This window comes from Mytilus californianus, unplaced genomic scaffold, assembly GCF_021869535.1.
Source record: "Mytilus californianus isolate M0D057914Y unplaced genomic scaffold, xbMytCali1.0.p SCAF_3, whole genome shotgun sequence".
Classification (NCBI taxonomy): Eukaryota; Metazoa; Mollusca; class Bivalvia; order Mytilida; family Mytilidae; genus Mytilus; species Mytilus californianus.
This window is the reverse complement of record NW_026262679.1, coordinates 71646699-71662596: the sequence shown is the minus strand read 5'-3', so window position 1 is coordinate 71662596 and position 15898 is coordinate 71646699. Positions and strand designations below refer to the sequence as shown.

At 30.6% G+C, this 15898-nt stretch overlaps 1 protein-coding gene across 1 annotated transcript; it reads right to left on the bottom strand.

Annotated features, from left to right (window-relative positions):
* Positions 1-223: 223 nt before the first annotated feature.
* Positions 224-14659, bottom strand: LOC127735009 (putative methyltransferase C9orf114 homolog). Its single transcript, XM_052245080.1, has 6 exons — positions 14531-14659; positions 13513-13585; positions 13000-13094; positions 10836-10983; positions 8105-8368; positions 224-341 (listed from the first exon to the last, which is right to left on the bottom strand). The coding sequence occupies exons 1-4, from the start codon at positions 14627-14629 to the stop codon at positions 10954-10956; spliced, it is 297 nt and encodes a 98-aa protein (XP_052101040.1). The 5' UTR covers positions 14630-14659; the 3' UTR covers positions 224-341; positions 8105-8368; positions 10836-10953.
* Between the last annotated feature and the right edge of the window lie 1239 nt (positions 14660-15898).

The window sequence follows — 15898 nt, the reverse complement described above, 5'->3', positions numbered from 1 at the left end:
ATGCCATGTTGATACAATTTTACAACTGAACACAAGGATTATTGTTGCCAAGAGAAGTTTAAATTGGTTTCAGCCATTTTTTAAAGGCTAAACACACCATAAGATCCAGAGGGATAGACCTCAATAGATCAAATTTGAGATTCTTAATGATACATCAAACTCATGATCTCAAACCTGTTGTACCTTGTTCGTCATCACTGTCTACTGAAAACACTTTCTCACATTCCAAGTGAAGTGGAACACTTTCATCTTGAGTCTCTTGACCCGCTGTTATAAATTCTTCTGACATAGATTTATTTTCACTTTGCTGACTGTCACAGGACAGTTCTGGTGGTTCATTGCTGCAAGATACAAGTAATGAAAAAATTATTTTTAATAATATAATGTAAAAAAAAAAGGATTACAATGTAAAAAAAAACCTATTTAACTCAAAAAAAATTATTACAATGTAAAACTATTATTGTAACAATGTAAACAAAAAATAAAACTTTTTACAATGTAAAACTATTACAAAGTAAAACTATTGCAACTAAAACTATTACAATGTAAAACTTATAATTACAATGTAAAACTATTACAAAGTAAAACTATTGCATGTAAAACTATAACAATGTAAAACTATACAAAGTAAAACTATTACAATGTAAAAAATAACTATTGAAATGTAAAAAAACTAAAACAATGTAATAAAAACAACTAATGAAACAAAACCTTATGAACTTCGCTCATCAAATCATTTGAAATTATATAAATGAGTGAAAAGTTGTACATCATTGATCATTAATAAAAGGAGAATGCATCTACCTCAATGAGACAACTATCCAATGACATAAAAAATATGCATCAAAAACAAAAATGGCCAGTTTGCAAATAATATTTTTTAAACAATGGATAATTTTTTGATAAAAAGTTGTGTACATCCTTGTCCTTATGTGATATATTGTTGCCTCATAGGCAATTATACCACATCTCCACATTTTCATATTTAATTAATAAACGGAAATATAAAAATTATATAATAAACTGTTAACACAGATATATGTCTCGCCTATTTGTTATTTTGAAAATGCAAATGTTGAAATTAAAATAGCAATACATTTTTTTTTTTAAACAACATAATAATTTTATTCATCAAATATTGCTTGTTACATAAATCATCAAGATTCCAAGCTTCTCTTGACGTACCCTGTTATGATCCACTGACTACCCAGGGAATAGTCAGCTGATTAGATTAATTGACATACATTTTCTTTACAAAACATTATAATAACAATACTAGAAATATTATTCATTGAATATGTTCCTTTTAATTGTTAGTAACATTGGACTTATTGTCTTGTGTCCATTAATATTGGTGTCTACTCTCTTAGTGTATTCATTGACAAAAATTCTGTAGACGTCTATGTTTTTTTGTTTTCTGCTCAGATACATAGTATGACTTATATATTGAAAAACTAAGTATTGTAATTAAAAAAATTTATTGAGTAATATTTGTTGTCTGTGATTTTGTATCCAAATATCAGGTGTTCTAGTTTTATTAAAAAATCTATATCACTCCTTTTTAAGAGGTCGTAAGTTTGCTGCCAAAATCTTGTCAAATAAGAACAATTGAAAAAACAGTGATCATAGTCTTCTTCTATGTTACAAAAATTACACATATTATTATTAGTTATTTTCCATTGTAATAAAAGCTTTTTTGTTGGTACAATAAACTGTAGTAATTTCCATCTGAATATTTTTAATTTATTTTCAGTTAAATATTTAAAAATAAAGTTATATAGTGAATTCATATTTGGAGCTTCTTGCATTGGTAGAATTTTAGGCCACCTGTTTATCCCTACTGACGGTTCTTTTTTACTATTCACTAGCGAATCATATAACATTTTATTTGAAAAACATGTAGTCTCAAAATAACGATATTTCCATGTGATCTTATTTCTCTTGACATTTACTGTACTTTGAACAGAATTTTCTTGTTTAACTATGTGAATCCAATTTTGTGGAAAAGCTTGTTTCAATATATGAAATTCTGCAATCCAGTTTACCTTACACTTTATTGTTTAAAATATATTTTTCTGATAATGACATAGTGTCATCTAGAATATCATTTAAGTATATTATACCACTCTTAATCCAGTTTTCAAAGATAATTGGTTTATTATGAAATGTAAAATAGCAATACTTTAACATGTAAGTTATGCAAATATTCAAAGTCAATGAACCATGACTGAAGGTACAGGGCTAAACAATCTCCATGGAAATGAGATGTGCCAATGCTAATACAACTGCAAACCAAATACCATTGACTTTTCATAAGTCGTTCCCTTTAAACAAACCTAAACACAAACATTAACTTGTAAACTATGTAAAAGTTTCAAAGTCAATGAACCATAATTAGGGGGTGGGGTTATATAATCTCCATGGAAATGAAACTTGCAAATGCCAATACATTTGCATACCGAATATCATTCACTTAGCATTAGTGGTTCATCTTGAACTGACCTAATCACAAACCAATACATGTAAACTAAGCAAAAGTTTCAAAGTCAATAGACCATGACTGAGGGGTAAGGATAAAATATTCTCCATGGAAATGAGATGTGCTAATGCTTATACAACTGCATACCAATTATCATTGACCTACCACTAACAGTTACCCTTAAACTGACCTAATCACAAACTAATACATGAAAACTAAGCAAAAGTTTCAAAGTCAATAGACCATGAATGAGGGGGCAGGGCCAAATAATCTCCATGGAAATGAGATATGCCAATACTTATACAACTGCATACCAAATATCATTGACCTACCACTAGTGGTTCCCCATAAACTGTCCTAATCACAAACTAATACATGTAAACTAAGCAAAGTTTCAAAGTCAATAGACCTTGACTGAGGGAGCAGGGCTAAATAATCTCCATGGTACTGAGATGTGGTGCCAATGTTAATACAACTGCATACCAAATATCATTGACCTACCACTAGTGGTTCCCCATAAACTGTCCTAATCACAAACTAATACATGTAAACTAAGCAAAGTTTAAAAGTCAATAGACCTTGACTGAGGGGGCGGGGCCAAATAATCTCCATGGTAATGAGATGTGCCAATGCTAATACAACTGCATACCAAATATCATTGACCTACCACTAGTGGTTCACCATGAACTAGACCTCATCACAAAAAATACATTGTTGACGCTGCCGACGTGGGAAACAGCATACCTATGTCTCGCTTTTTGACTCCGTCAAGGCGAGACAAAAATGAAACACTATATGTTGATATAAAAAACACTACTGTAAATTCAGAAATTATTGCAATGTTTATATCAATGCAAAAAATGCAACAATTTCTGGTTCGCAATAATAAAAACTAGCATTCATAATTTCAGTAATGATGTTCCATCATTAAATTTTGGCAATCACATTAATTGGATATCATATCTTATCCAGAGGTCAAGGATTTTTTTTTATAATTCTTTATTTTGTATTTCTTCATCTCATACAATAATTATATGCATTTTTTCTATCAAAGAAGAATACAATACATGTTTATTTGTTTTGACCTGCCAGTGTCAGCGCTTATATTATCCCCCTCCCCATACAAAAAAAAAAACAAAAAAATCATTAACTTATATTCATATATGATTAAATTGATATTAAAAGATTATTATTATTATTGATGCAACATAGTTATTCTATTCGTACATGTACTCATAAAGAAAATTATATATATAATGACATACATTTGTATTTTGCTGTTATTTTCTCTTCCCGACAATATCTGGAAATCATATAAAAAACTGTATGTTAACTCTTATTATCATAACATAGTAACACACATTTAATTCTTACATACATATATATAATATCTATAGGATGCACACTAACCACTGTCCAATTGTGATGTGCATCCAGTTGTGTTACACATTTATTTTCAGTTAAGTATGAGTTATCTTTCTTGTATCATAAAATTAATTGTTGAAATGGTTCCCATTTTTTTTCTATTTTTTCACCTATTGCAGGAGAACTGTGAAAGGTGGAAGAAAGTTTTTCAATAATATAATAATTTTTCAATTTCTTTAGTGCAAGCTTTACACAAGGTAACAGTGAGCTCAATCTACAAGAATAAATATAGTACTTCATGAGAACAGTGAAAAAATTTCCAGAGATATCTATAATATCTGATCCCAAGAGGATGTTTTGTTTTGATATTAGAAGCTCATAATTGCTATCTGAATGTAATGTATCAACTAGTTGAAGCCAAAAATTTTTGACAATGTAACATTCCCAAAAAATATGTTCTATTGTCTCTTTTGTTTCATTGCAAAAACTGCATAGGTGCGTTTCTTTAAGTTTACACTTGTATAGCAGATCATTTGTGCATAAAATTCTGTGCAGAATTTTGTATTGAAAAATGATCAGTTTATTACTCAAAGAACACTTGAAAGGATGCATATAGAAAAGATCCCAGTGACCTATTTCCTTTGCAAAATTACTTTCCATTTATTTTGTGATTTTATGGGGTTTTCATGATAAGTAGACACAAATAATTTATAAAAATATGGGCATGATTTCTGATTTGTTTTTAAATAGTCTAAATTATCGCAAGTAATGTTGATTTTCTTTTCACAGTTTTTGATGTGGTCCTTCCAACTACTTGGGATCATATGATATATACCATAGAATTGAAGAAAATTTGTATCAATGTCGTATGTTTCTTTAAATTGATTAAAAGAGAGAAATTCATTGTTCTCATTCAGTAAATCATTGACAAAAAATATTCCTGCCTCACACCATTTTTCATAGAAAATAGTTTTATTATCTATTTTTAAAAGTGCATTAAACCAAATAGGTTGGCCTATAAAGTCATTTTGGTCATGGGCAGCATTCCTCAGTTTGGCCCATTTAAGAAGGATGTACTTCCAAAATCTATTAAAATATATTGAAATTTGTTTAATACTATACTTATTCATCATCCATATTTTATCTGCACCATATTTTCTATATTTATCATTGAAAAGAATTTTCCAAGGAGAAAGATTGAAAGGGTCCAATAATTTATAGATCCATGTCATTTTCAGTGCATAACAGAAGGATTCAATATGAGGCATCTTTAGCACACCAGTATCATATAATCCAATTAGAACATTTCTTTTGATTTTATCTGGTTTACCATTCCATAGAAACTTAAAAAAAATATTTTCAATTTTCTTAAAATTTTCAAAAGAGGGATTTGGCAATATTGTTAATGACTGAATGAGAATTGGCAATGCTAAAGACTTTATGACTGTAATTTTTCCTAGGTATGAAAGATCTTGGTAAATCCAAGTATTTAATAATGCATTTATCTTTTCAATTTTCTCTTCAAAATTATAGGCAGTCTTGTCGACAGCAAAAAGATCATAGTTTATACCTAAGAGTTTAAATTTCCCTGTCTGATTCCAGTTTAATCTTTCTCCTTGGTGAAATATTTCTTTTGAATGTGCTTTTGACCCAATCCAAATGGCTTCTGTTTTTTCTAAGTTTGCTTGTAAACCAGAACACTCAGAGAACTTTTCTAAAATTTATAGAGATTGTTCTAACGACTTTTCATCATCATCTAAAGTTAAGGTTGAGTCATCTGCATATTGACTAAGCAAATATTCAGAGTTGTCTATCTTAATACCATTAATATCTGGGTTATTTTTCATTGCTGCACTCATCAGTTCCAAAGCCAGTATAAAAAGGTTAGGGGATAAAGGATCCCCTTGACGAACCCCTCTTTCTACATTAAAGAAGCTAGAGCAATGACCATTATTTATGATACAACTTTCGATATTGAAATATAAAGATTTTACCCAATACAGAAATCAGGACCAAAACCTAAGAATTCAAGTGCTTTATTTATGAATGACCATTCAAGCGTATCAAATGCTTTTTCAAAATCTAAAAGCAGTAAAAGTCCAGGTATATTTTCTTCTTCAGTTCTTTCTATTAAGTCAAAAATAAGTCTTGTACATTCCCCAATGTATCTACCTTTAATAAATCCTAACTGTGTTTCACTAATAATATGTTTGAGCAAGGGTTTAATTCTATTTGCAATAGATGTGGAACATATTTTCATATCAACATTTAAAAGGGTGATAGGACGCCAGTTTTTTAAATAAAACTTAGATTTCCCTTCTTTTGGGATGCATGTAACAATGCCTTGTCTTTGCGAAATTGATAAAGAGCCTTCTTCAAAGCTATAATTAAAGGAATTAAGTAAATAGAACTTAAGGTCATTCCAGAAAAATTTATTAAACTCTGCTGTGTACCCATCTACCCCTGGTGATTTATTATTTTTCATGTTTTTTAAAGCATTCAGACATTCTTGAGTTGATAATTTTCCCTCAGCTTCTAACATTTGTTCTTCCGATAGACAATTGATAAAAGAGTTATTTTTGTTGAAAAACATATTTTCATGTTCCATTTTACAAAATGCATTTTTAGATGAGTACAAATTTTTATAGAATTTTCTCTGTTCTTCCAATATTTTGAATTGATCAAAGATTTCATCTCCATTTTCGTTGATAACTTTAGGAATAATTTTTTCATTGTAATGTCTTTTTTCTAAATTACAAAAGTAGTTTGTACATTTTTCTCCTTCTGCTTCCCATTTTGCTTTTGCCCTTGCAATTATACCATTTATTTTTTTTTCTCTTAATGTTTTTAAACTCTCCTCTATGTTTTGAATTTCAGTTTTTAGTTCCTGATCTGGGTGTAGGTCATATCTATTTTGCAAAATGTTTAATTGTTGTTCAAGTTCAGATTCTTCCCTTTGACTTTTATTTTTTAAATATGAAGTATAAGAGATAGTTTTCCCTCTTATTGTACATTTTAATAACTCCCAAAATATATGGGGGTCTACAGATAATTCTGTTTCTTCCCCCGTATCTGTATTTGATAGGTTATATTGATTAACAGTGTCTGATATACACTTTTTAATCTCAGCCACATAATAAGTATCATGTAGTAAGCTATTATTGAATTTCCAAGTATCCCTCCCCCTTTCTTGGTTATAAAATTTTAAACTGAGAGAAACAGGAGAATGGCCAGAACGATAGCTAATATCTATATCAGATTTATTTACTAAGGATTCAAAATCAGTGGATATCAAAAAATAGTCTAAACGACTTTGTTTATGTTCCGGGCCTCTCCATGTATATCTTTTCTTGTCTGGGTTATTTGCTCTCCAAACATCCACCAAGTCTAAGGAGTTCTTTATTTCTATAAGTTTAGAGTGCACTTTGACATTATTTTTTGTTTTATAATTAATTGTATCAATTTCATAATCTTGAACTACATTCCAGTCTCCCGCTATAATGATTGAAGAATTTTGAATATTTGAGATTACCTCCTGTACTTCTGAGAAAAAACCTGGATTATCATCATTTGGGCCATATATACCAGCTAAAGTTATTCGATACTCATGAATGGTCATATCCAAAATTAGATAGTTTCCCTCTTTATGTTTGTAATCTTTATGAACAATAACTTTGAATTTATTATTTAGAAGTATAGCAACTCCCCTGCTGTGTCCGGTAAACGAGCTAAAATAGGCTTGGTATCCCCATTCATTTCTCCATTTATTTTCTCTTTCTTTTGTGCAATGTGTATCGCATAAAATAGTTATATCATATTTTTTATTACATCAATCAAAAATATCTCTGCGTTTTACTTCTTCTGACAGTCCCCTGCAATTAAGAGCTCCTATAGTAACTGCCATAGTACAAAATTTTTTAAACTAAGTTGCATATATGCATGTATACATGTATATGTAATCAAATAAATCAATTGCTTAAATAAATAATAATTGTCAATTAAAGATACAAAGGCAAGTTTAATCACTATATCAAATTCATAGACATAATCAAGATGTGAAACATGAAAAAAAATAGTTTTCTTATCCCTATTCCCTGACACTGACAAGTTCAACCCAAACACAACAAATCTAAGGCATACAAAGATGTAATAAGTGAAGAAAAATATTAAGGTCAAGGATTTGCAATAATAAATGCACACATTAATTTCTGAATTTACAGTATATATTCAAAATTAAGTAACAAAACATTGCATAGTTACATTTTGAACCACCCTGTCTGGTAGGCTGGATGGTTATATGGTGTGCCAACTTTGACCAAATGACCCTCATGTGTGTTAACTGTTGCTTTACAGGATGCAATTGTACAACGCCAGTAAATTCTGTTGTTTCGTTTGGTCTTAGCACTGTAACGGTAACCTCCAAGGACCAAACTTGCTCTGCCAAACTTATTCTTTACATACTTAAGTTGTTGTGTTTTTCCCTTACTTGGTATTGAATCATTCCAGGACATTAAGTCAACCAACCTAAAATATAAACATAGAGTGCTTAGTATGTATCATTTGTTTATAAATAGAATACAGTAAACCAACTAATTTTCGCAAGCAATTTATTTTCATGAAAAGATAAAAAATAGTGAATATAAATCGTTAGAAAAAATGTGACACTTGGGTCTCCCCCAATATAAATTCATCAAGAAAATAAAAAAAACTTGAAAAAATAAATTGCGGCAAAGTCTGTTGAAAAGGGCTAAACGTGAAATAAATTATCCACGAAAATAATTTATTTTTGTGAGCAATTAATTGTTACTTCTTTCTCAGGTAGAAAAAAAAAAACGCAAATATAAATTGTAACCAATTTGTAAAACTTAGGTCTTCTTTTTTATAAAGACTTCAAGAAAATTACAAAATAGGGAACATAAATCACCGTGAAGATGGCTCGAAAGAAAGTATCCACAAAATCAAGTTGGTTTACAGTATACAAACAGTCTACAACATCAATGTTTTCACATCATTTCTCAAGAAATAAATAGTCTTTGCCTTTTAATTTGTTACTGAAGTTACAAATATTGATTTACAAATCAAACCATAAAATACATATGACCAGTGAGACTGTTGAACACCAAATATGACTGTTAAAAAAGCTTTACGATGAGTTCTTTGTATATTTGAAAAAAGTGTGGGAAATCACTGATGTTTTATACAGTGCTTAGATTTTTATAATTTATTTTTTGGCAATAACTTGAAAAATCCTTCATTAACTCATTGCTTAATGAATAACAAATTAGGATTAATGATGTCTTCCTTAAAGGGTACTGCTACTGTGCCAGATTATGATGATACAAATTTTTCTTTTCATTTTAACTTTTAAGATGTTAATCAAATAGTGTTGAGTGTCTGATATGTGAATTTTAAGACTAGCTGTATATATATCTTTTGATAAACAAGTCTAAATTGAAAACAACATTCAAACCTATGATTGCATTGGATAAAAACCGCATTTTTTATACGTGTGAATGTAAAACAAATTTCTTGGTAGAGGGGTCTAAATACAGCACAAACAACATTTTCCAAAAGACCAAAAAGTGAAAAGTATATTTAAACATACATGTGGATAGTGTCCACATGTGGACACAGATGATGCCCCCGCTTGCATATCATATAGTTATAAAGGGACATAACTCAAGAATGGTAAAAGTGACGCTACCCAAATTTGAACTTGATCTGAGTTTTGTGGTGATAAGCATTGTGTGTAAGTCTCATAACATTTGGTTGAGGCTAACTTAAGTAGAGAACAGAAACTAAAAATTCAGCAATTTTTCTATTTGTAAACACGCATAACTCTAGAATGGTTGTGTATAAGTTTTATAACATTTGGTTGAGACAAACTAAAGTTAGAGAACGGAAACGAAAAATTCAGCAATTTTTGTGTTTATAAAGGGAGGTACCTCAAGAATGGTAAAAGTATTGCCACCAAATTTCGTACTCAATCTGTATTATGTAGTAATAAGCATTGTGTATAAGTCTCATAACATTTGGTTGAGGCAAACTAAAGTTAGAAAACAGAAACAAAAAATTTGTACTTGATCTTAGTTTTGTGGTAATGAATATTGTGTATAGGTTTCATAATGTTTGGTTGGGGCAAACTTAAGTAACAGAATGGAAACTAAAAATTTTGCAATCTTTCGATTTATAAAGGGGCATAACTCAATAATGGTTAAAGTGACACTACCCAAATTCAACTTGATCTGTGTTTTATCAGTGGAAGTCAAAATTAAACATTGCATTGTATAAAGCATTGATTGTAGTTGATTCAACTATAATCATGGACAAAGGAAGATAACTCCTATTTAAAAATTACTTAATATTTAGAAGAAAATAAAAATTTTGCAATTTTTCAATTTATAAAGTGGCATAACTCTAGAACGGTTAAAGTGACGCCACCAATTCAAATTTGATCTGTGTTTTGTGGTAATAAGCACTGTGTATAAGTTTCATAACATTTGGTTGAGGCAAACTAAAGTTAGAGAACGGAAACGATAAATTCAGCAATTTTTCCATTTGTAAAGGGGCATAACTCTAGAACGGTAAAAGTGACGCCACCAAAATTCAAACATGATCTGTGTTTTGTGGTAATAAACATTGTGTATAAGTTTCATAATATTGGGTTGAGGCAAACTAAAGTTAGAGAACGGAAACCAATTTTGGGACATACGTACATACAGACGGACAAGGGTAAAACTTAATGCCCCCTCCGCTACGGCGGTGGCATAAAAAACAATTTTTTATTGTAAAACTCTACCCTAAAGCAAGAACCTACTTTACTATTAGTATACTCTCTTTAACATAATAATAATTGAATATTTTAAATCTTTTACGTTTGAATGATAACTTTAAAGCCTTCTATTTTTCAATTAAAAAAAAAATTTTAAACTTAAACTGCATTCTGTAAACAAAAATATCTGTTTACAATTTTTCTTTCTCTATAACTCACTTCAATTCTGATGGTGCGACTTCCTTGACACGGGCAGGTGTTGTGGTAATGTTGGAACAACAAGCTGGGATAATCTACATTCAGGGCTTCATCTGCATCTAAACTTGCCTCTAAACCTTTAACACCACCAAATACTACTAGTGCATGTCTGAAAACAGATGTTACAAATTGTCAAAAAGTAAGTTTAAAAAACCTATATAACTGAACAATCTGCTCCATGTTCCTCTTAGATTGATAAAAACTGAACAATCTGCTCCATGTTCCTCTTAGATTGATAAAAACTGAACAATCTGCTCCATATCTTAGATTGATAAAAACTGAACAATCTGCTCCATATCTTAGATTGATAAAAATGAAAAAAAAACAAAAATAAACAAATGTAATTTGATATGATGAGCTGCAATTATAATGACAAAATTTTGAAAGGAAACATGAGAGCTATCCAACCAAAAGACCTAAACGACAGAAACTCTTGCTAAAATACAATATATCTAAATGGCAATATGGTGATCAAACTCTTAACATAACCAAACATCTTAGAAATAAGACATCTTCTTTACAAAAGTCCTTGGAGAGATTGTTTAGTTGTCATGTGACCAGTTTAATACACATAAAATTGATGTGGTTAAATATCTATAATCTAAACAGAAGACATGTGTAACCGGAGAGCATGATTCTACTTGCAAAATCGCATGTCTCAACCGGGACTCGAATCCGGGATCTTGTATCTTTTATTTTGACAGTCTATGAAAAAGCTCGGAGGCCAAAATATAGCAATTGAGCATTTTCTTTAAAATTATTGATGTAAATTCTATTCATTGTCCTTTATATTATCAATTTTGATTTGTCTGAATGGGAGGATTATTTTCAAAAATTGAAATAGAGTAAACAAGTTAAACTGCGAGCTACTGCTCACTGATGATACCCCTGCCCAAATATTTCAGTAAACAGGAAGTTGTTGAGTGATGAATCTGAAAACACATCACACTGTATAGCCGACTTGTATAAACCTGAAACCAAATTTCAGAAATCCTTGTATTGTAGTTCCTGAGAAAAATGTGCCGAAAATTTTCAACTTCGCTATCATGTGTAAAATGATACAAGTGTTTAGTAAACAGGAAGTTGTTGAGTGATGAATCTGAAAACACATCACACGGTATAGCTGACTTATATAAAACCTGAAACCAAATTTCAGAAATCCTTGTATTGTAGTTCCTGAAAAATGTGCGACGAAAAATTTTCATGGGACGGATGGACAGACTGACGGACTGACGATGGATGGACGGACAGATGAATGGACAGACAGACAGAGGCAAAACAGTATACTCCCACTTTTTTTAAAGCGTGGGTATAACCCCACTTTTTTAAAGCCAGGGTATAATAATCTCCCTCATATTAGCCAATCAAAATCTGGCATTTTAACGTAAAGTATAACAAATTTCGTTAACATATATTTTAGCATTCAATGTTATAACCAGTAGCACATCTACATTGGATCTTTGCTTTTTTGTCTAGGTCATTGAATAGAATGACTTTCTATATATAGAATAATGGCATTTTTGTTTTTAATAATGACTTCATCAGCAAGAATATCAAGCGAGCTCGTTAGGACAAGTTGATGAAGTCGGTAGCAAAAAATAAAATGCCATTATTCTTTTTATCAGCAATTTCTCTTAAACGTATTTTTTTTTGCTTGAGAATATGAAGTAAAATGAAATAATAAGTAAAACTACTTTTTCGCATACAAAATGTTTGGATAGCTGTTGGGTTGTATGAATGAAGTCGTGTGCATTTCATTGATAAATTGAAGCGGATGGACACGAACATGTGACGTTGCTGTACTTATACATTTTGGCATTGCCTAATATTTTCGAGTATCAAGTCCTGTCCATGATCTTGAAAATATATGGCAGTAAGATCAAAGGGAAATGTAAAAATTGCTGATAATTAGACAGCACAGTGAGGATGAAAATAGCTGATACCAAATTACCATAGTTTGTACTGAAGAATTAGAAATTATACTTCTACTTAAAGACACATCTTAAATATAGTTAAATAGATTTTCCCATGTTGTAAATGTATCTATATGTGATCCCTTTTCTGAAGTACCAATGGTCAGATCATAACCAGATTTATATGGACACTCAGTAAACACGACACCTACACTACTGGCTAATCTGACATTGTATCCCCAGTACAAATCAGCTTCTTTCTGTGGTGTAGATGGTGATACAACTATGCCTTTCCATTTCTTTTTCTCTATAAATAAAACAATACTTTGTTATCATTGACTGCATTAGTTCAAGGGAATAATTATTCATTTTAACAAGTTATTAAAGAAATGTTGACCTGAAATGTCAAATCTGCAAATTGTAATAGAAAAACTGTATGGTGCAAATGTAAAACTCATGAATCACTTTTTAAAATAAAATGATTATTACACGTATGTTGCTATGTGCAAACTGTCTGGAAATTACATTTTATGTAATAGTTAACATTTCTTATCCTCAATTTAAAAGAAGATGTTCTGTTTCATGGACTTACCGGTAATTGTGATGAACTTTGCAAATTATAATAAAAACTCAAAGTAGGTCGTGATGATGGTTGTACATGATAGCAGTTGATATTTTGGAATTAATAAGGAAATTGAACAACTAGAATATGGAATAAATTTTACCTGGATCTTGGTCAGATAATTTGACTGTAACTCTTATTCCTGGTTGTATATGTTTATCTATCTGTACTTCTTTCTGTAAACATATAAACACAGTTTGTATGATCAACATTACTTGTCTGTTGTGTGATTCATACAATTCTAGGCTTTTTGGTGAAGCTCAACATTTAAGTGTTATCTTGGAACCAAATTATTTAAACCTAATCTTGCTGTAGTTGTTGCAACTATACAACAAATATGGCAATTTTGACAATTATGTAATTTAATATTGATAACGCTGAAAACTTAAAACTTGAAAATGATAGTTGAGACTTTTGGATTCATATTATCATCAGTTTCATTTATAATATAAGGAAAGTTTCAGAATTTGTGCATTGTATCCAAGCATTTTTTATGACATGTAGATTTACAAAAAAGTGAAATAAACATATGAAATTCTCAAATACAGTTGACTGGAGTTATCTTGAAACCGCAAGAGTTATAATATTTCAACTCAACTGAAGTTCGACTCGAGAGGAGCTTATGTAAAAACAATCAAGGGGAGACAACTCAAATTTTGCACTAGATAAAACCAGAATTGTGTATCTGATTGATCTAGTCATGTTTTGTACTGGTGAACATCAATTAGATATATGTTTTTCATTTGAGGCAGTGTTTTAGTTTTCTGAAGTTTTTAAATACTGTATTGTTCTAATTATGCAGCTGCTGCTTTGAAACAAAAAGTACAATATATCATGTTTGTGAAACAAAAAGTACAATATATCATGTTTGTTTGAATATTACTAGTTTCAAACAACAAATATGGCAATTTTGGCAATTATGTAATTTAATATTGATAACACTGAAAACTTAAAACTTGAAAATGATAGTTGAGACTTCTGGATTCATATTATCCTCAGTTTCATAGATAATATAAGGAAGGTTTCAGAATTTGTATCCAAGCATTTTTTATGACATGTAGTTTCATTCTGACCCATTCTTTACATACTGTTTAAATATATAATATATGTAATAGATTTACCTTTAGAAGACCAACATTAGCAAAAGATCCCTTGCCAGTCTTCACAGGTTTATCTAACACTACACCCTCTCCGAACTGGCAATTGTCGTCTGCTCTCATGTGGTGGGGACTATCAAGTGGATTCAAAATGCCTGAAAAAAAATAAAATTGGTCTTGACCAACTGAACATTGATTGCTATGGTTCTGATAGCATAAACAAGGAGATTTTTAAATCTACAACAAATCTAAATTAAATAATACTTTGTAAGTACATATGTATATAAAATTGGTTGATGCTGCTTCTTTGCCAACTTGCAGCATTGAGCAGTAAGAACAAAGAATGGTGTTAGCATCTGAATTAGCATGTAATACCCTAGTATTTGCTGCTGGAAGTTAAGCAGCCATCAATTCACACCTTGACCTACATTTCTTAGGGTAAATGACTCTTTTAAAAAGTAATTATCTGTTGTCATGTGCACTTATATTCATAATGATTTCACCATGCTACATCTTGTACATGTGGAAATACATAAAAATAAATGGAGAATGTGTCCCCATGGACACAGATGATGCCCCCGCTTGCATACAACATTATAAAGGGACATAACTCAAGAACAATAAAAGTGACACTACCCAAATTTGTACTTGATATTAGTTTTGTGGTAATAAGTCTTGTGTATAGGTTTCATGTTTGGTTGGGGCAAACTTAAGTTACAGAATGGAAACTAAAAATTTTGCAATTTTTTGATTTATAAAGGGGCATAACTCAATAATTGTTAAAGTAACACTACCCAAATTCAACTTGATCTGTGTTTTATCAGTGGAAGGCAAAATTAAACATTGCATTGTATAAGGCATTGATTGTAGTTGATTCAACTATAATCATGGACAAAGGAAGATAACTCCAATTTTAAAAATTACTTGAACAATGACATCATTGATATTTTTAGAAAAAAAATGAAAAATTTAGCAATTTTTCCATTTGTAAAGGGGCATAACTCTAGAACAGTAAAAGTGACGCCACCAAAATTCAAACTTGATCTGTGGATTGTGGTAATAAGCATTGTGTATAAGTATCATAATATTTGGTTGAGGCAAACTTAAGGTAGAGAACAGAATGAAAAATTTTGCAATTTAACTATTTATAAAGGGGCATAACTCTACAACGTTAAAGTGACGCTACCAAAATTCAAACTTGATCTGTGTTTTGTGGTAATAAGCATTGTGTAAAGTTTGATAACATTTGGATGAGGCAAACTTAAGTTAGAGAACGGAAACCAATTTTGGGACGTACAGACGTACGGACGTACAGACGGACAAGGATTAAACTTACTGCCCCCTCCGCTATGGCAGGGGCATAAAAAGTTTGTACGCGTTATGACCTGAGAT